Raw genomic sequence first — 20464 nt, forward strand, 5'->3', positions numbered from 1 at the left:
TTCACAAATACAGAATATGTGAATAATGAGGATTAACCCTAGTTAAGGTCAAAGTATTTCAGAAACTATTCAAAAGTGTATCTGTGACTTGGTTAATCATTTAGTATCAACTTTAGGTCAACAACTAAACCTGCCTTTTAGGAAACACTATGAATTATTTTTTAATCTTTTTTTTTTTTCTTCCCAAGACGCAGTCTTGCTCTGTCGCCCAGAGCTAGAGTGCAATGGCGCAATCTCAGCTCACTGCAGCCTCCGCCTCCTGGGTTCAAGCAATTCTCCTGCGTTGGCCTCCCAAGTGGCTGGGATTATGGGCACACGCCACCATGCCCAATTTTTTTGTATTTTGTAGTAGAGACGGGGTTTCACCATGTTGGCCAGGCTGGTCTCAAACTCCTGACCTCGTGATCTGCCTGCCTCAGCCTCCCAAAGTGCTGGGATTACAGACATGAGCCACCGTGCCAAAGCCAGAAACACTACGAACTTTTATACAGTGAAGATGGTGGGAAAATTGATGAAATCATCTGTTTTACTGGGACTCGAGAGATAATATTCAACAGCGGAAGCCTACTTCTTACCCTGGAGAAAAGTGTGTTGAGGCAGTGTACTTTTTGGCGCTCAGTTACATATGCGTAGTACTGGGTTACTCCCTTCAGAGTTAGTTCCTCCATCAGGTTAATCTCATAGGGTTTCTGCAAATGGGAATTCTGCGGGGGGAGCAGGAAAAAGATGAGTCGTCTTCTTAAATGAAAGCAGAGTTCATCTCAAATTCAAAATATACCCTATACGTTTCTGTCCGATAAACTCTTGCTGTAAGGGACGCAACTCTCTTCAAAACAAAATATAAATCTGTCATTACAGAATTTCCCCCCTGCCACCCTGAGACAAAATCTTGCTCTGTCACCCAGGCTGGAGTGTAGTGGCACGATCTCTGCTCCCTGCAACCTCCACCTCCCGGGTTCAAGTGATTCTCCTGCCTCGGCCTCCCGAGTAGCTGGGAATGCAGGCACGCACTGCCACGACAGACTAATTTTTGTATTTTTAGTAGAGACGGGGTTTCACCATGTTGCCCAGGCTGGTCTCGAACTCCTGACCTTGTGATCTGCCCGCCTCGGCCCCCCAAAGTGCTGGGATTACAGGCATGAGCCACCATGCCCGACCCGATAGAAATAAATTAAGATATAAGATCTCAAAAATGCAGCTAAGTTACTACAGGTTGAGTATTCCTTACCCAAAATGCTTAGGAACAGAAGTGTTTCAGGTTTTAAATTTTTTCTAATTTTGGAATATGTGCATTACACTTAGTGACTGAGCATCCTTAATTTGAAAATTCAAAATCCAAAGAACATTTCCTTTTAGCATCATGTTCGTGGCTCAAAAGGTTTCAAATTCTGCAGTATTTTGGATTTCAGTTTAGGATACTCAAGCTCTGTTTTGTATATAGAATAATACCAGAATCGATTCAGCTAGCACCAATGGCTATGTCATCATGACACCAAAAACTAAGTGAAAGATGAGGAATTTAATTAAGTTACTATTACAACCTTCTTAAAAAGTCAGTTAATTTACGTAAAACAAATCTTTAATTGATCAACTGAAGAAAGAGCCAAAGGCTTGAAATAATTAGCATAAAGTATATTCACAGATATGAAGATGTAATTACAAATAAAAGCATACTCAAAGGTCACAGGATGGCACTGATTCCAAGTACAGATTTATACTCACCATGAACTTCTGTACACTAAGAGGGAAAGTAGCGGAATATAGTAAAATCTGCCTGTTTTTAGGTAGCGTGAGAATAATATCCTCCATTATCTGCACAAAATCCTGTGACAGCAACTTATCTGCCTGCAGTAGAAAGAAAAGACAATTTTAAAAACAATAAAATAATGTCTAAGGTCTTGGTTAATACATGGTCAAAGAATAAGGCATCATTCAACAAAAGCATCCATGAAATGTTCCTGGTGGAAAACAATAAATTCTCTCCAACACTGCAGAGAGTCAAATATGCAGAAGGGGGCAAAATCTATAATCCCCATCTTCTAGGGGAAAAAAAAAATTCTATACTACACAGACAACCTCCCCCACTTTCTGTAACAGAATTTAATTAATTAATTTATTTTTAGAGACAGCATTTCACTCTGTCACCCAGCTGGAGTGCAGTGGCATAATCATATCTCACTGCAGCCTGAACCTCCTGGGCTCAAGTGATCCTCTTGCCTGAGCCTACTGAGTAGCTAGGACTACAGGCACATACCTCTATGCCCAGCTCCACAACAGAATTTTAATGTGATGATTCTCATTAAAGAGGTAGTACGGTGTAGTGTTTAAAAGTACGGGTTCTGGCCGGGCGCGGTGGCTCACGCCTGTAATCCCAGCACTTTGGGAGGCCGAGGCGGGAGAATCACGAGGTCAAGAGTTTGAGACCAGCCTGACCAACATGGTGAAACCCCATCTCCACTAAAAATACAAAAATTAGCTGGACGTGGTGGTGCGCACCTATAATCCCAGGTACTCGGGAGGCTGGGGCAGGAGAATCGCTTGAACTTGGGAGGCAGAGGCTGCAGTGAGCCAAGATCACACCACTGCACTCCAGCCTAGGCGACAGGGTGAGACTACTCCGTCTCAAAAAAAAAAAAAAAAAAAAAAAAGTAAGGGTTCTGAGGCCGGGTGAGGTGGCTCACGCCTGTAATCCCAGCACTTTGGGAGGACCAGGCGGGCGGATCACCTGAGGTCAGGAGTTCAAGACAAGACTGGCTGATATGGTGAAACCCTGTCTCTACTACAAATACAAAAATTAGCTGTGCACAGTGGCAAGCGCCTGTAATTCCAACTACTCAGGAGGCTGAGGCAGAAGAATTGCTTGAACCTGGGAGATGGAGGTTGCAGTGAGCTGAGACCGCACCACTGCACTCCAGCCTGGGCAACAGAGCAAGACTCTGTCTCAAAAAAAAGTACAGGTTCTGGAGCTAAACTGCCAGGTTGAAATCTTGCCTCTTTCATTTCTCAGCTGTGTGGGAATGTTACAGAACTACTCTGTACTTCAGTTTCCACAACTCTAAAATTGTAAAACTTAAAATTTGGATGTTTACATAATGTAGTAACTACTTTACCGGGATTTAGAAAAAACTTGGCTAAGGCCAGGTGTGGTGGCTCACGCCTGTAATCCCAGCACTCTGGGAGGCTTAGGCGGGCAGATCACTTGAGGTCGGGAGTTCGAGACCAGCCTGACCAACATGGAGAAACCCTGTCTCTGCTAAAAGTACAAAATTAGCCCGGCATGGTGGCACATCCCTGTAATCCCAGCTACTCGGGAGGCTGAGGCAGGAGAATTGCTTGAACTTGGGAGGTGGAGGTTGCGGTGAGCTGAGATCGCACCACTGCACTCCAACCGGGACAACAAGACTCTGTCTCAAAAACAAAACAAAACAAAAAAGAAAAAACTTGACTTTCAAGTTATCCAGCCACTCCTCTTCTTAAAAATTAAACCTAAACTCTGGCATCTATAAGAAAAAGACAAAAAGCTGAATTCCTATGAATGCCTATCTATTGCATCTGAAGTATAAAACGTATTTTATAAGCAAATTAGAAATTGGATGTCTACATACTATAGTAACTACTTGACAGGATACCTACCTTATAGGTTTCTTGTAAAAATTAAATGAAAAAAAACACAAAAAAACATGTAAAGCACTTAGTGCTGGTACCCAGTGATTAATAAATGTTCTCTCTCATTACTTAAAGATAAAAGCCTGATTTGAATTAAATCATGTTACCTAAAACACAAACCAGCCCGGGCGTGGTGGCTCATGCCTGTAATCCCAGCAATTTGGGAGGCTGAGGCAGTAGGATCACCTGAGGTCAGGAGTTTGAGACTAGCCTGGCCAACACTGCAAAACCCCGCCTCTACTAAAAATTTAAGAATTAGCTGAGCGTGGGTGGTACGTAATTGTAATCTCAGCTACTCAGGAGGCTGAGGCATGAGAATCACTTGAAGCGGGGAGGCAGAGGTTGTAGTGAGCCGAGATCACGCCACTGCACTCCAGTATGGGTGAGAGAGTGAGTCTGTCTCAAATAATAATAATAATAATAATAATAATAAATAATAATAATAAAACACAAACCAAATGTGAAAATAACCTCATGTCAAAACATTAACAACGCTGATACACTATAGATCCTCCTTGACTTACAATGGGATTATGTTCTGATAAATTCATCCTAAGTTGAAAATATTACCCAAACCTACTGAACATCATTGCTTAGCCTAGCCTCCTTTAAACATGCTCCACTTACCTTAGCTTACAGTTGGGCAAAATCACCTGACAACGCCGTATACTGTAGAGTATCGGCTGTCTGCCCTCAATCATCATGTGGCTGACTGGGAGCTGCAGTTTGCTGCTGATGCCCAGCATCATGGGAGTATCATATAGCATATTACTAACCAGGAAAAATATCAATCTTAAAAATTCAAAGTACAGTTTCTAATGAAAGCTTATCACTTCCACTGAAAAACTGTAAAGTGAACCATCTTAAGTCAGGGACCATCTGTACATGTACAAAACATGGCTAGATCCCAGGACTACAGATTTTAATAAGTTTTTAAAAGGCATTTATAACATGGTGAGCTAATACATGTAACAGAGATTAAAAACCAAACAGTACAAAGTAGTATGCACAAAATGAGAAGAGACAATATATATTATATGCTTTTAAAAATTAATCACAGAGCAGAAAGAGACTTAGAATAAATTTGGCATTGAGGTTATTCACTCCTCTACTAAAAAATTAAAACCTAATGTCTGCTATCTCTAAGAAAAAGACAAAATGCTGAATTCCAATGAATGCCTATAATCTACTCCCTCTGATGGGTAAAACACATTTTATAAGCAAATTAATTTAAACTGATTGTTTATGTGTTTATTAGATCATAAACACAAGCAGCTTTTGCTTCATTCACTGGCAGTTATAAGCAAAGCACAGAAAAGTACAGAACAGTATAATGCCAAATGAAGAGATATTACCTCATCCAATACTATCATCTGGACATGATCAACCTTTGCTACTCCTTTCTTAATAAGATCCAGGATTCTCCCAGGGGTAGCAATCACCACGTGCACTATGCAAGATTTAGAAAACATACATTCTCATTAATTTTAATTTGAGCAAAGAGGATAAAGGTTTATAATATTACAGTCCTGAGTTGCTTAATGATAATTCTGAGAAATGCATTGCTATGTGATGGTATAGCCTACTCCATTGTATAGCTCCATTATAATCTTATGGGAACACCAACATACGTGCAGTCCGTCACTGACCAAAACATTGTTATGCAGCACATGACTATCTTTTATTAGAAACAACTAGGCCGGGTGCAGTAGCTCATCCCTGTAATCCCAGTACTTTGGGAGGCCGAGGTGGGTGGATCACATGAGGTCAGGAGTTCGAGACCAGCCTGGCCAACACGGTGAAACCCTGTCTCTACTAAAAATACAAAAATTAGCTGGGTGTGGTGGTGGGAGCCTGTAATCCCAGCTACTCAGGAGGCTGAGGCAGGAGAATCGCTTGAACCCAGGAGGCAGAGGTTGCAGTGAGCCGAGATCACACCACTGCACTCTAGCCAGAGTAACAGAGTAAGACTGTGTCTCAAATTAAAAAAAAAAAAAAAAAAGAAAGAGAAGAAACACATTGTGTTATAGAGGTGGAAATACCACAAAAAGGCACAAAGATGTGTTTTAGGATAAAGACTTCCATTTCACCACAGGATGCTTTAAAAATATTTGTTTCACCTCTACATTGGGTGGGGTACAGCTTCCTAAATCACCTGCTGCTTTCAACAGTAGGCATACTTTCTTGTCTTAGGATAATTCCCAATTAATAGCAGAAGGCACACCAGACTTCTGACATAAGAGCAATACCTCTAATCTAGAGCAGTGAGCCGAGTATTGTTAAAAGGATCAAACAAGATAATAATTTTTTAAAAACCTATGCAATACAAAGAATGTATCACATAATTATCATATATAATATTCTAACTAAAATCAAGATATAATTTTATATGAGTGATCTCATTCTTGCTGTTTTGTTACCTTTTTCCACTCGGCAATGTATCATGAAACCTCTTCATGAAAATGAATACAGGTCAACTTTACTCTTTAATGACTATGTAGAATCCTATTCAGATTATACTTTAACGTATTTAGTTAGCCAATCTCCTTCTAAGTTGGTCCAATTTTTCGGCACGACAAACCACCCCATAGCAAACAACTTTGTACATACAGCCCTGCATTTACCCAACTTTTTTCTTCAGGAAAGATTCTTAAAAATATACATTTATGGCCAGGCACGGTGGCTCACGCCTGTAATCCCAGCACTCTGGGAGGCTGAGGCAGGTGGATCACAAGGTCAGGAGATCGAGACCATCCTGGCTAATACAGTGAAACTCCGTCTCTACTAAAAACACAAAAATTTAGCCTGGCGTGGTGGCGGGAGCCTGTAATCCCAGCTATTCAGGAGACTGAGACAGGAGAATGGCCTGAACCTGGGAGGCGGAGATTGCAGTGAGTCAAGATTGCACCTCTGTACTCCAGCCTGGGCAACAGAGCAAGACTCCATCTCCAAAAAAAAAAAACAAAAAAAAACAAAAAAAACAAAACACACACACATTATATATACATTTATAATTTTAAAATATACTCCCAAATTGCCCATGATAGAGATGTAAGTTTACACCCCCACATTTACAATGTAGCCTATTTGTCCACAAACTCACATTATCGTCTACTAATACTTTTAGCTTTACCAATTAAACAGGTAAAATTACTATAAACTTGCTGTTTTACAATTACTAATAAAGTCAAATATCGTTTTCAATTATGGTAAATTTGTCTTTTTCTCTTGAATGCAGTGGTCATTTCCTTTTCTTACTGCAGTATTTCTGTTCCTTAATTCTTAAAAACAATTTTTAATAATTTACTGAAATACTTGTGACTAAAATAACAGAGAGCTACACTACCTTTTAGTAATCATTTCTTACCTGTATCATCAAGCCTCATTATGTCATCTCGTAAATTGGTTCCTCCTGTGGTTGCCATCACTTTGGCCCCTCCCATGTGTTTGCTGACCTGGATGCAAATTTGACTGACCTGTAGAGCAAGTTCTCTAGTGGGAACAATCACCATTGCTGAAACAGTATCAAGGAATATATAAGAAAATATGGGGTGAGGTGGGAGAACATGCTATACATCATATTTACAAAATTTAAGAAGCTATAGAAATACTGCCCCTTATGATGCAGTGGCTCACGCCTGTAACTGCACCTTATGATGCAGTGGCTCACGCCTGTAATCCCAGCACTCTGGGAGGCCAAGGTGGGCAGATCACCTGAGGTCAGGAGTTCGAGAGCAGCCTGACCAACATGGTGAAACCCCATCTGTACTAAAAATACAAAAATTATCCAGGCGTGGTGGCACGCACCTGTAGTCCCACCTACTCGGGAGGCTGAGGCAGGGGAATCACTTGAACCCGGAGGCGGAGGCTGCAGTGAGGCAAGATTGCGCCACTGCACTCCGGCCTGGGCGACAGAGTGAGACTCAGTCTCAAAAAAAAGAAAGAAAAAAAAAAAGGCCAGGCACGGTGGCTCACACCTACCTATAATCCCAGCACTTTGGGAGGCCAAAGTGGGTTGATCACCTGAGGCCGGGAGTTTGAGACCAGCCTGACCCTATCTCTACTAAAAATACAAAATTAGCTGGGCGTGGTGGCACATGCCTGTAATCCCAGCTACTTGGGAGGCTGAGGCAGAAGAATCGCTTGAACCCGAGAGGCAGAGATTGTGGTGAGCCGAGATTGTGCCATTGCACTCCAGCCCAGGCAACAAGAGCGAAACTCCGTCTCAAATAAAAAAAAAGAAAAGAAACACTGCCCCTTATAATCTAGATACCGAGATGTATTAAAAAATGGGGCTGGGCAGCACAGTGAGTAACTCACGCCTAGAATCCCAGCACTTTTGGAGGCTGAGGCAGGAGGATCGTTTGAGCTCAGGAGTTTGAGACCAGCCTGGGCAACATAGCAAGACCCCATCTCTACTAAAAAAAAAAATTTAAAAAATTAGCTGGGAATGGTGGCATGTGCCTATAGTCTCAGCTTCTGGGGAGGCTGAGGCAGGAGGATCACATCAGCCTGGGAGATTAAGACTGCATTAAGCTATGATCATGACACCACACTCCAGAATGGGTGACACAGCAAGACTCTGTCTCCCCCACCAAAAAAATTAAGAAATAAAAATGAAAAGTTGAATCATTACATTACACAGGACATTATGAAAACTCAAATGGACAAATCTCTTTACGAAAAGAGAACCTATTATAGTGTCCCAGATTTAGACTCTCCCTCAGCAATACTATTATATAAATATTAAACTCTTCTTCTTTTTTTTGAGATGGAGTCTTGCTCTGTTGTCCAGGCTGAAGTGCAGTGGCTGCCATCTCAGCTCACTGCAACCTCTGCCTCCCAGGTTCAAGCAATTCTCCTGCCTCAGCCTACTGAGTAACCGCCACCACACCCAGCTAATTTTTTGTATTTTTAGTAGAGACGGGGTTTCATCATGTTGGCCCAGCTGGTCTCAAACCCCTGACCTCAAGCAATCCTTCTGCTTTGGCCTCCCAAAGTGCTGGGATTACAGGTGTGAGTCACTGCACCTGGCCTTCTGCTGCTGCTGCTTCTTTGTTTTGAGACAGAGTCTCGCTCTGTTACCCAGGCTGGAGTGCAGTGACATGATCTTGGCTGACTGCAACCTCCACCTCCCAGGTTCAAGCAATTCTCCTGCCTCAGCCTCCTTGAGTAGCTGGGACTACAGGCACATGCCACCACACCCAGCTAATTTTTGTATTTTTAGTAGAGACAGGGTTTTACCATGTTAGCGAGGCTGGTCTTGAACTCCTGACCTCAGGTGATCTGCCTTGCCTCGGCCTCCCGAAGTGCTGGGATTACAGGCGTGAGCCACCACACCCAGCCAATACCGTTCTTAATTACAAACTTTCAGCATGCTGAGTTCGCAACTATTAGCTCAAAGTTTATTAACAATATTTCTAAAAGCCCCAACTACATTTGAGTCACATTTACTGTGTAAAATACCTAGGTAGGAAACTCCTGCTACCTAGGCTCTATTTACATCATATGAAAGTGGGAAGAAAAGATAATTACAGATCACGAAAGCTAAAAATGTAAAGTTTCAGAGGTGAAATCTTAATTCCATTAACTTACATTGAAAATAACTATGAAAATTTTTTATTCCCCACTGCCTAGGCTCTTAAAATCCCAGAATCCACAGCCTTTAAACAGAAGTTCATGTTTCTACAAGGAATTCTGTTAACACTCATCTGCCACAAGAAATAGTTCCATAGTTTACAAGTAGCAATGTCAACTAATTTAACTTCTCATGACCTCAGCTGCCTTTTTTTTTTTTTTTTTTTTGAGTTAAGAGTCTCACTCTGTCACCCAGGCTGGAGTGCAGTGGCACAATCTTGGCTCACTGCAACCTCCACCTCCTGGGTTCCAGTGACTCTCGTGCCTCAGACTTCTGAGTAGCTGGGATTACAGTTGTGCGCCACCATGCCCAGCTAATTTTTGCATTTTTAGTAGAGACAGGGTTTCGCAATGTTGGCCAGGCTGGTCTTAAATATCTGGCCTCAGGTGATCCACCCACTTTGACCTCCCAAAGTGCTGGGATTACAGGCTGTGAGGCACCGTGCCCAGCCTCAGCTTTCCTACCTATAGGGCACTAATACTTATTTTTTCTGTCTCACTGGAATGCTGTCAAAAGTGTGTATCATATAAGAATACTCTTAAAACTAGAAATCTCTAAAAAGCTGGGAATCATTTTTAATAAAAAGACCATCATCAGGCTAAAAAAAGAAAAAACCTGAAAAGAAAGAATACAAATTTTAGATAATATAAATTCTGACTAAAAAAAGAGTATCTTCTACACACGGCTCCAAGGCTGAAACTCCCATTTTTAGTTTAAAAACAAACTTTTATTCAACTAACCTTGTATATTGTCCTTCTTCAGGTCTAGCCGTTCAAGTAAGGGAATGAGGTAGGCACCGCTCTTGCCTGTTCCATTTTTTGCTCTAGCTAAGATATCCCTACCAGATAAAGCAATGGGAATGCTCTCCTCCTAAAAGAGATAAGACAATACAAAATTACTTCTGAATGTAGTACACAAGCAAATTCCTCTCTGAAATACACTGAAGGATACCTCTTTCAGTATTGCTTTAAGTGTCCTAAGTATCCTACATTTGAATTCTACATGAATAGCAGAGATCCAAGTAAATCAGCACGACCAGTCAACATCAACATCATTATAAACCAGTATTTACCAGAACTGCTCACAGAATTTTAAATTGTAACCCAATGTCATAAAAACTGTGTTATGTGTGTATCTGAAGAAAACAACAAAGAAAATGGAGGAACTCAGGCTGACCCATAAATAGCACTTGAAAATACAGACAAAACAAAAGCAAAGCCTCCTTCAAATAAAAATTGGAAAAATGGCCAGGCACAGCAGCTCATGCCTGTAGTCCCAGCACACTGGGAGGCACAAGTGGGAGATCACTTGAGCCCAGGAGTTCAACACCAGCCCGGGCACCTGGGCAACATGGAAAAACCCCAACTCTACAAAAATTACAGAAAGTAGCTGGGTGTGGTGGTGGGTGTCCATAAACCTTGAGAGGCTGAGCCAGGAGGTCAAGGGTGAAGTGAGGCATGATTGCACCACTGTACTCCAGCATGAAAGAGACCTCGTCTCATCTCAAAAAAAAAAAAAAAAAGGCTAGATACAGTGGCTCACATCTGTAATCCCACCATTACGGGAGGCCAAAGCAAAAGGATCACTTGAGCCCAGGAGTTTGAGAACAGCTTAGGCAAAATGGTGAGACCTCATCTCTACAAAAATTTTTAAAGGAAAAAACAAAAACAATTCCAAGGTAAGACTATATATATTTTGAGACTAGCACACCAATTTGACCACAGTGAAAAATTGTAGCTTGGACACCTCATCCCTGCAACAAAACACGAATAGGCTGGGAAAGTTTAACCTCAGGTCCTATTTGTCATTTATTTATATAATAAGTAAATCTCTAATGTCTGTCCCACAGCCTACTTCTCTGTTCTGAAATGTGCTCTCTATTGAGGGTTCAATTCTATTGCAGTTACCTCAAATACGGTCACATCACTAAAGGTGACCTCTCATTTTAATATTTGGCTTACTTTGTTATCTATTTTGCAAATAATAACAGTAGTTCATACTAACTTAAATTTCCCAGACAACAGCAAAGGATTCCCAAAAGTTACTTAAAAATAAATAGACATATACAAAGAGAGGTCAGGAGTTCAAGAACAGCCTGGGCAACATGGCAAGCACCCCCACTCTTTGCAAAAACAAAACAAACAACAACAACAAACTATAAAATACAATAGATCGTTGAAAAAGCTCAACTAGTTGTTAAAATTGTTAAAAGGAAATTATGTGGAATTTTTTTTTTTGAGACGGAGTCTCGCTCTGTCGCCCAGGCTGGAGTGCAGTGGCACAATCTCGGCTCACTGCAAGCTCTGGCTCCCGGGTTCACACCACTCTCCTGCCTCAGCTTCCTGAGTAGCTGGGACTACAGGTGCCCGCCACCACACCCGGCTAATTTTTTTTTTTTGTATTTTTAGTAGAGACGGGGTTTCACCGTGTTAGCCAGGATGGTCTTGATCTCCTGACCTCGTGATCCACCCACTTTGGCCTCCCAAAGTGCTGGGATTACAGGCGTGAGCCAGCGCGCCTGGCCATGATGTGGAATTTTAATTTTTTTTCTTTTTTTTTTGAGACAGAGTTTTGCTCTTGTCACTCAGGCTGGAGTACAATTGTGTGATCTTGGCTCACAGCAACTTTCGCCTCCTGGTTCAGGCGATTCTCCTGCCTCAGCCTCCCGAGCAGCTTAGATTAACGGCGTGTACCACCACGCCCAGCTAATTCTTGTATTTTTAGTAGAGACGGGGTGTTTCACCATGTTGGCCAGGCTGGTCTTGAACTCATGACCTCAGATGATCCACCGACCTCGGCCTCCCAAAGTGTTGGGATTACAGGCATGAGCCACTGTGTCTGGCCTGGATTTTTAATTTCTAAAACTAAGATACTAGGAACCAAATTAACAGTCACTGACATTTGTCCCTTCTATGCCTGGGCTAACGACAAAAACAAACAAACAAACAAAAAACAGCTTTAGCCCTTTAAAGCTGCTATTGGTAGAAATGACTAAATAAGCAGGATGACTTCCATCTCCCACGACAACACTCTTTCTACCTAGAGCTCCAATCACAGGATATAAATGGGTTCCATATGGTCAGAACAACACAGCTGCCAGAACAACTGTGAAAATATTGTTGTTGGCTGGGAACGATGGCTCATGTCTGTAATCCCAGCACTTTGGGAGGCTGAGGTAGGCAGATCACCTGAGGTCAGGAGTTCGAGACCAGCCTGGCCAACATGGTGAAACCCCGTCTCTGTTAAAAATACAAAAATTGTCATGGTGCGCACCTGTAGTCCCAGCTACTTGGGAGCCTGACGTAGGAGAACTGCTTGAGCCCAGGAGGAGGAGGTTGCAGTGGGCCAAGATTGCGCCACTGCACTCCAGCCCGGGCAATGGAGCAAGACTCAGTCTCACAAAAAAAAAAAAAAAAAGAGAGAGAGAAAAGAAAAGAAAATACTGTTGTCTTGTTCTTACAGCCAGCATTAAAGACTCTGCTTATTAAGGTAAAGCAAACAAAGAAGAAAACCTTGGCTTTAACCCTTTGGTCTTAAATTTCTTCCCTCATCACAGATAAGTGAACCATTATTTCCAGTTGTTCCAGAGGCTCCCATTACCCTGTCACCTCAGGTTTTCTCTTTTGTGGTTCTGTGGTGCCAGTAGTCTGTAGTTTTTAACAGGCTGCTTGCACACTACTCAGTTTTACAGTATTGAAAAAGGTAAGATAGGTGGTCTCTGATGGTCTCATAATGACTTGCTGGGTCAGGTTCTTTAAAGTGTAAACCTTTTTTCAATCAAGTGAGGCAGAACAGAATTAGACTAGAGGTATCCTAATTCCCCTTTTCAGTTCATCTTTTGACTGACTTGATTAAGGCCATTGACTTCTATTCCTCTGCCCTCTTTGACAGGGATTATACCCTACAAAAACTGTTCAAGGATAAAGCTTTAACAAAGTACATGTGATAGACTGTAAGTTAAGACACCCTGATATTTTGCCCTATATGATGGCCATTATGATTAACAGTCAGTGAATTCAGCACATCCACACTGCCTCTTACCAGTGTTTCTCAGGAAGATTAGGAAATAATGAAAAGCAAGAGAATTCAAGTCAAGTTCAACAAGCTGTGAAATACAAGAGGAAATTATGAGGAACTGCCAGGGAGAAGGCAAAGGAGGAAGGAAACGAAAACTTTTTTTAAAACTTACTATGTGCTCAGCACAACTTTCAAGTTAGGTACTTTGTTTTACAACTGACAAAATGGATCCTAAACAGGATTAGTTTGCCCAAGGTCACAAAGCAAGAAATGCTTTAGCCAGTATTTGAACTTAGATCTGCACATAACATGTAGGCAAGAAAGTGGAGAAAATGGAACTCTCATACACTGCTAGTGGGAATGTACAGCCACGCTGGAAACCAGCCTTGCAGTTCCTCAAAAGGTTAAAAAGAGTTACCATATGAACTAGCAATTCTAGGTATACAGCGAAGAGAAATAAAAACATCTCCACACAAAAACCTGCACCTGAATTTTCATAGCAGCATTATCCTTAATAGCCAGTTCCTTCTATTTTTTTTTATAATAGTACAAACTTTATTCATAAATAAAACTTCATAAGGTTAAAGCAGGGTCAGTTCCTATTTTAAAAAGGGAACAGGGGAAGGCAGCCTGCTATTTTATTTAAAATCACAAGTTAGGTTTTTCAGACGGATAACAGTTGAGATCATTAAATCCCCTTCCTACTTCTCAGATTTTCACAAAATAGCACATTAAATCCTCAGTCCTTGGAAAACAACCCCAAATGTCTACCAACTGATGACTGGATAAATCAGAAGTAATAGAGCCATACGATAAAATATTATTCAGGAAAAAGGAATGGAATATTGATACAAGCTACAACACAGATGAACTCGGAAAACATTATGCTAAGTCAAAGAAGCCAGTCACAAAAAAAAAAACATACTATAAGATTCTATTTATATGACATGTCCAGACTAGGCAAAGCTAGAATGACAGAAAGTATACCAGCGGTTGCTTAGGGGTGTGGGAAAATGAGGTGTGACTGCTAAAAGGGTTTCTTTTGTGGGACTGATCAAAATGTTCTAAAATTTATTGTGGTAATGGTTGCAGAACTCTAAATGCACTAAAAAGCATTAAATTGTATACTTTTGATGTGTGATGTCATTTATATCTCAATAAAGCTATTACCCCCAAAAAACAAAACCCCAAAAAACCAACCCCACAAGCTTAGGGCTGACATCTGCCACCTTAGGTCTCCAAATTCACATTCACTGTAACGTTTAGATAATGACTGAAGAGTATTTGTTGTGTTTTGGTTACTCTAGTATCCCTTTACTAAGTAACACCCCAATTTCCTTCTAAGGAATTACGTATGCCCTGGTCTCCCCTGTCCCAACAGACCAAGCCTCACCAATTTTCTAAGCCAAGTGGTAGACACATAGCCCACACTAGGCCAGCGGAATGTTGCCTCCTAAGAATCTAAATTGTTATAGTGCATCCATTACAGCTTCCTAAGTCCTTCGGAGCTATCTCAATTCTTAGTCATTTCCAAGTATGTTTCTCTAGCCTTCTCAATCTTGTGAATTCCCATTATTTTTCCAATAAATTTCCTTTTGCTTAAGTTAGATCGAGTTGGTTTCTGATGCCTATAATTAAAGAATGGTATATTTTCCAATCTCCTAGTATTGAGAGGCATTTTACAAAAGTGTGGTACCAAAAAAAGCTCAACATCACCCAACTAGCTGCATTTACACTGACTGCTTCCTCTTATTTTCCAAACCTTAATTTCCAAGAGGGAAAAAAAACCTATGGTTAAAGGCCGGGCGCGGTGGCTCACGCCTGTAATCCCAGCACTTTGGGAGGCCGAGGTGGGCAGATCATGAGCTCAGGAGATGGAGACCATCCTGGCTAACATGGTGAAACCCCGTCTCTACTAAAAAAATACAAAAAAATTAGCCGGGCGTGGTGGCAGGCGCCTGTAGTCCCAGCCACTTGGGAGGCTGAGGTAGGAGAATGGCGTGAACCCAGGAGGCGGAACTTGCAGTGAGCCAAGATTGCACCACTGCACTCCAGCCTGGGCAACAGAGCGAGACTCTGTCTCAAAACAAAATAAAACAAAACAAAAAAACAACCTATGGTTACTGCAGACGAGGTAGCAATGATTGTTACAAATGTCCCCTGCTTACCAGGAAAAAAAAAAAAAGGGAGATGGTAATTTCTAATTATATCTCTAATTTAGGCTGGGGATGGTGGCTCACACCTGTAATCTCAACCCTCTGCAAGGCTGAGGCAGGAGAACTGCTTGAGGCCAGGAGTTCAAGACCAGCCAGTGTGACAAATTGAGACTCTGTCTCCCCGAACCCACCCAAAAACAAAACAAAACACACACCAAAAAAAAAAAACAAAAAAAACCTTTGAGTTTTTAGGAAATAATTTTTTCAATCATGATAAACCCATTGTTAGCAGGAGGAATGACTTATTTACAGGATTCAGAATGCTGTAATTCCTAACTATAAATAGTAAACTATTAATCCTTATTAGACCTTAGTTGACCTGGCACAAAATTGTTGCCAACAGTACGGAGCTTCCATGTTTCCCTCAATAATCAACTACTTCTCATTTCTTCACCTTCTTACATTTTCAAAAAAGTCTTCAAGAGGTGTTCCCAGGGTTTAGAAGCAACGAGAGAGGCCATCTTTCTCAATCATAACCCCAAAGTTAATATAAAGTTTCAAATAATGCTAAGCAGACAAAAACAGTATATTCTTAAGCCTTCCAAAGAAGTCTATGTTCCTATAAAGCTACACCTTTAGAATGGCAGTTATTCTACTGGCCACAGCATCCAGACCTAGAACTGGTCACAGATGGCTCTAGAAATACGTTGTGGGAGCAATCTGTAGTATATCTGGTTCCAGCCTGTCAATGTAAAAGCTCTTTTGAGAGCATATAATTTTAAGTGCCTAATTCTCTAACAGTCTTTTTTTTTTTTTTTTTTTTTTTGAGACAGGGTCTTGCTCTGTTGCCCAGGATGGAGTGCAGTGGCACAATCCTGGCTCACTTACAGCCTCAACCTCCTGAACATCTAAGACTACATGTCCCCCATGCCCAGCTAATTTTTGTACAGTCAGGGTTTTGTCATGTTGTTTAGGCTGGTTTTGAACCCCTGGACTCAAGCAATCCACCCACCTTGGCTTCCCAAAGTGCTGGGATTATAGGCATGAGCCACTGCACCCAGCCAATTCTCCAAATCTCACAGCCAAACTGCAACTAAAGTCCATCTCAAACAAATATTCAAATGCAGAAGACTCACCCATCTAATCAAGGCAGTTTTAATATTTAGGGGAAAAAAAATGCCTGGATAAAACTGTAAAACCAAGCATGACAGAAGAGATACTTTTAGAAATGGGGGAGGGATGACAAAAATAAAAAGAGAAGGTAGATAAGAATGGAAAGAATACTAGAAGACAGCCTGCCATGAGGTTATATTTTACCAGGGGGGTGATGGGTGCACCCAATTCTCAGAAATAGCAACTAAATAATTTACTTGGCCAGGCGTGGTGGCTCACGCCTGTAATTCCAGTACTTTGGGAGGCCAAGGAGAGTGGATCGCCTGAGGTCAGGAGTTCAAGACCAACCTGGACAACATGGTGAAACCCCGTCTCCACTAGAAATACAAAAATCAGCTGGGTATGCTGGCGTCCGCCTGTAATCCCAAGTCACTTGGGAGGCCAAGGCACGAGAATCGCTTGAACCCGGGAGGCAGAGGTTGCAGTGAGCCGAGAGCACACCATTGCACTCCAGCCTGAGCGACAGAGCGAAACCCTGTCTCAAAAACAAAAGAATTTACTCATGTAACCAAACACCGCCTGTTCCCCAAAAAACCCATGAAAATAAAAATTTAAAAAAATTTTTTACTAGGGGATCTGTAAATTTTGTTTCGGTTCTAAAATCCTAATATTTGTGACTTGTCACTCTGATTGATTCTAAGAAACACATAATCTTGTGCTTTCCATGGATCCCCAGGACAAAACAATAGGAAAGAAAAAGGCAATAAAAAAAAAGAAAAAGGCAATACAAGTAGTGACCTTGAGGATCTAAAACAATATACTCATACAATACCTTGCTATTTCAAAATACTTTGGTTATACACTACATTTGATCTTAACAATAAAAATCCTGTGAGGGAGAGTACTTATTTCTACTTTACAGAAAAAGCTGGATGTCAGATTGGTTAAGTGGCTGAAGAGTTAATTGCCTATATGCTGTAACAACACTGAGAGTACAAGTAACAAAGTTAATTTTAAATTTTAATACAAGGTAAGAAATAAGAGTCAGCAAATATCCACTAAGAATGAGGACTGGGCTAAGTGCAGTGGTTCACATCTATAATTCTAGCACATTGCGAAGCCAAGGCAGGAGGATTGCTTGAGCCCAGGAGGTCAAGACCAACCTGGTCAACATGGCAAAACCTTGACTCTACAAAAAACAAAAACAAAAACAAAAACAAAAAACAGCCAGGTGTGCTGGTACTACACTATCATCCTTACTCAGGAGGCTGGGGCAGGAGTATCACATGAGCCCAGGAGTTTGAGGCTGCAGTGAGCTAGGATTGTGACACTGCACTCCAGCCCAGGCAACTTAGCAAGACTCAGTCTCTTTAAAACAAATTTAAAACAATTACGTCTCCTAAATTAACTAATTTCCTTTTTTGAAACTATTATATAAAATAACCCATAACATTTTTTAGCATTTATCATGTACTAGGCATTGTACTAAGCATCTGAATTATCTCACTTAATCTTTACAACAACCCTATGGTATTATACTATTACCTCAATTATATAGGTCAGGAGTCCAAGACTTATAGATCCCAAATAACCAACTTATGAAGGAGTAGAGCTGGGATTCAATCTGGGCAGTTCCCTACACCACGTTCACCTGCAGACATGAGTTACCTAAGTTTCATCAAAGCACGCTAAATAAGCACAGGCACTATGCTAAGTACTAGAGATAAAAGTTGAATGATGCAGTTCCTACTGGAAAGGAACTCTCATAAGACCTCAGTGGGTCAGGCGCGGTGGCTCACGTCTGTAATCCCAACACTTTGGGAGACTGAAGCAGGCAGATCACAAGGTCAGGAGATCGAGACCATCCTGGCTAACATGGTGAAACCCCATCTCTACTAACACACAAAAAATTAGCCGGGTGCTGTGGCGCACGCCTGTAGTCCCCGCTACTCGGGAGGCTGAGGCAGGAGAATCGCGTGAACCCAGGAGTCGGAGATTGCAGTGAGTGGACATCGCGCCACTGCACTCCAGCCTGGCAACAGAGTAAGGCTCTGTCTCAAAAAAAAAAAAAGAAAGAAAGAAAAAAAGACTTCAGTGTAGATAAAATGGATTAACATGAACTACATCATAGTAGATTCCTAGGTATTTCTAATACCTACACCCAAATTACCCCTCTGATGATGCATATCCTTGTTTTGATACTTTATCCAGCCAAAACAACACTCTCAACTCTGGGCAATCGTTACCCAGCGTTCTCTGCTTGGAACACAGCTCAATTCTTCCAGGTTGTCCCATCTTCCTCTAATGACTACATACATACGCAATTCCAACTAGAAAGGTACTCATCATATTACAGTGAATTACCCATACAATTAGCTGTCCTTTCCAGACTGTAAGACAGCAACCATATATCTGTCTTATTCATCACAGAATTCCCAAGGTCAAACACTTTCTAGGTCACTCCACACGTTGGCTCAATGAAAAAGTACTCAGTGATGTCACAGGGTTTGTCCTTAGCACAGCCTGAATTCAATCATTTCATCAATTTAAGTATATCTGTTGTCATCATTTATCAAACTGGCCTACGTATAATGCATGTTTATATGTACGTGTATATTTATGTGTATGTGTGTGTGGGTATGTATATACATGCATTTATTTCCTTGCTCTTTCTACTGAAAGGACCAAGTAGCAAACAGGGTACCTAATGCCTGGGTCTTGGTCCCTAATACTACTCCACACTAAAAAGAATCAAGGATCCTTGGATGCCAATGCTGGGCCAGGATAGGTATAAGATAAGCCTGCATCATGATATGTCAAAAAGCAAGAAAGGGGCCGGGTACGATGGCTCACATCTATAATCCCAGCACTTTGGGAAGCCAAAGTGGGCGATCATTTGAGGTCAGGATTTCGAGACCAGCCTGGTCTACAGGGTGAAACCATGCCTCTACTAAAAATGCAAAAATTAGTTAGGTGTGGTAGCACACATCTGTAATTCCAGCTACTGGGGAGGCTGAGACACAAGAACTGCTTGAACCCAGGATGGGAAGGCTGCGGTGAGCCAAGATCATGCCACTGCACTCCAGCCTCTCTGACAGAGCTAGACTCCAACTCAAAAAAGAAAAAAAAAAAAAAAAAAAAAACCAAGAAAGTACTCAAGAAAAATGAAGGGGACACATCATAAAAACATAGGAACCAGGCTGAAAGAGCTTACATTGGCCAGATCTAGGATATTTTTAGAATAAAAAAAAAAAATTGAAAAAAATGGTGAGTATAAGTCCATACTGATAACAGATATATATGGATGAGGGGAAGGGAAGTTTCTTCTTTATAGGGGCAAATACAGAGGGAGTGCTAGAATTGGAAAGTCATCATAACCCATCAGAGCAGAGATGAGATCAAGCAAGAATCACCAATGGGTGCTAAAACTAGGGGGGAAATTTTGTTATTTTTTTTAAAAAGTATCATGCCATGAATTGCAAATCACAAGATACGAAGTTAAATCCCACCTCTACCGCTCATGAGCTACAAGTATCTTTGGCTAGGTCAAGTTTCTCAAGCTCAGCACTACTGACATTTTGGGCCACAAAATTCTTAGTTGTAAGGGGCTGTCCTTTAGCATCCCCCCATTGATGATAATAAAAAATGTTTCTACAAATTGCTAAATGTCCCCTGGGGGACAAAAATTCTCCCTGGTTGAAAACAATACGCTAAGAGAACTAACTGCTCTGAACTTTTGTTTTCTCATCCACAAAATGGGGATAATACCTAGCCTGAACATCTATCTTACTGGGTTGGAGGAGGAGGGTGGCCATAGTATTATTGTATTTGTATGGTCTTAAAATGCACCCCAGATTGCTTATTCGTCTCAAGG

General features: G+C 41.4%; 1 protein-coding gene across 5 annotated transcripts in view; it reads right to left on the reverse strand.

Moving 5' to 3' along the window:
• Positions 1 to 20464, reverse strand: part of DDX6 (DEAD-box helicase 6) — a 44316-nt gene that overhangs the window by 10446 nt on the left and 13406 nt on the right. For all 5 annotated transcript variants that reach the window (XM_055094956.2, XM_003820032.5, XM_008973452.4 and 2 more), the window contains exons 5-9: positions 10045 to 10174; positions 7034 to 7180; positions 5022 to 5116; positions 1723 to 1845; positions 576 to 704 (exon numbers count right to left, since the gene is read on the reverse strand). In XM_055094956.2, coding sequence (XP_054950931.1) covers positions 576 to 704; positions 1723 to 1845; positions 5022 to 5116; positions 7034 to 7180; positions 10045 to 10174 — 624 coding nt within the window. The remainder of the gene's footprint in view (positions 1 to 575; positions 705 to 1722; positions 1846 to 5021; positions 5117 to 7033; positions 7181 to 10044; positions 10175 to 20464) is intronic.

Source organism: Pan paniscus, chromosome 9 (genome assembly GCF_029289425.2).
Source record: "Pan paniscus chromosome 9, NHGRI_mPanPan1-v2.0_pri, whole genome shotgun sequence".
NCBI classification, from domain to species: Eukaryota; Metazoa; Chordata; class Mammalia; order Primates; family Hominidae; genus Pan; species Pan paniscus.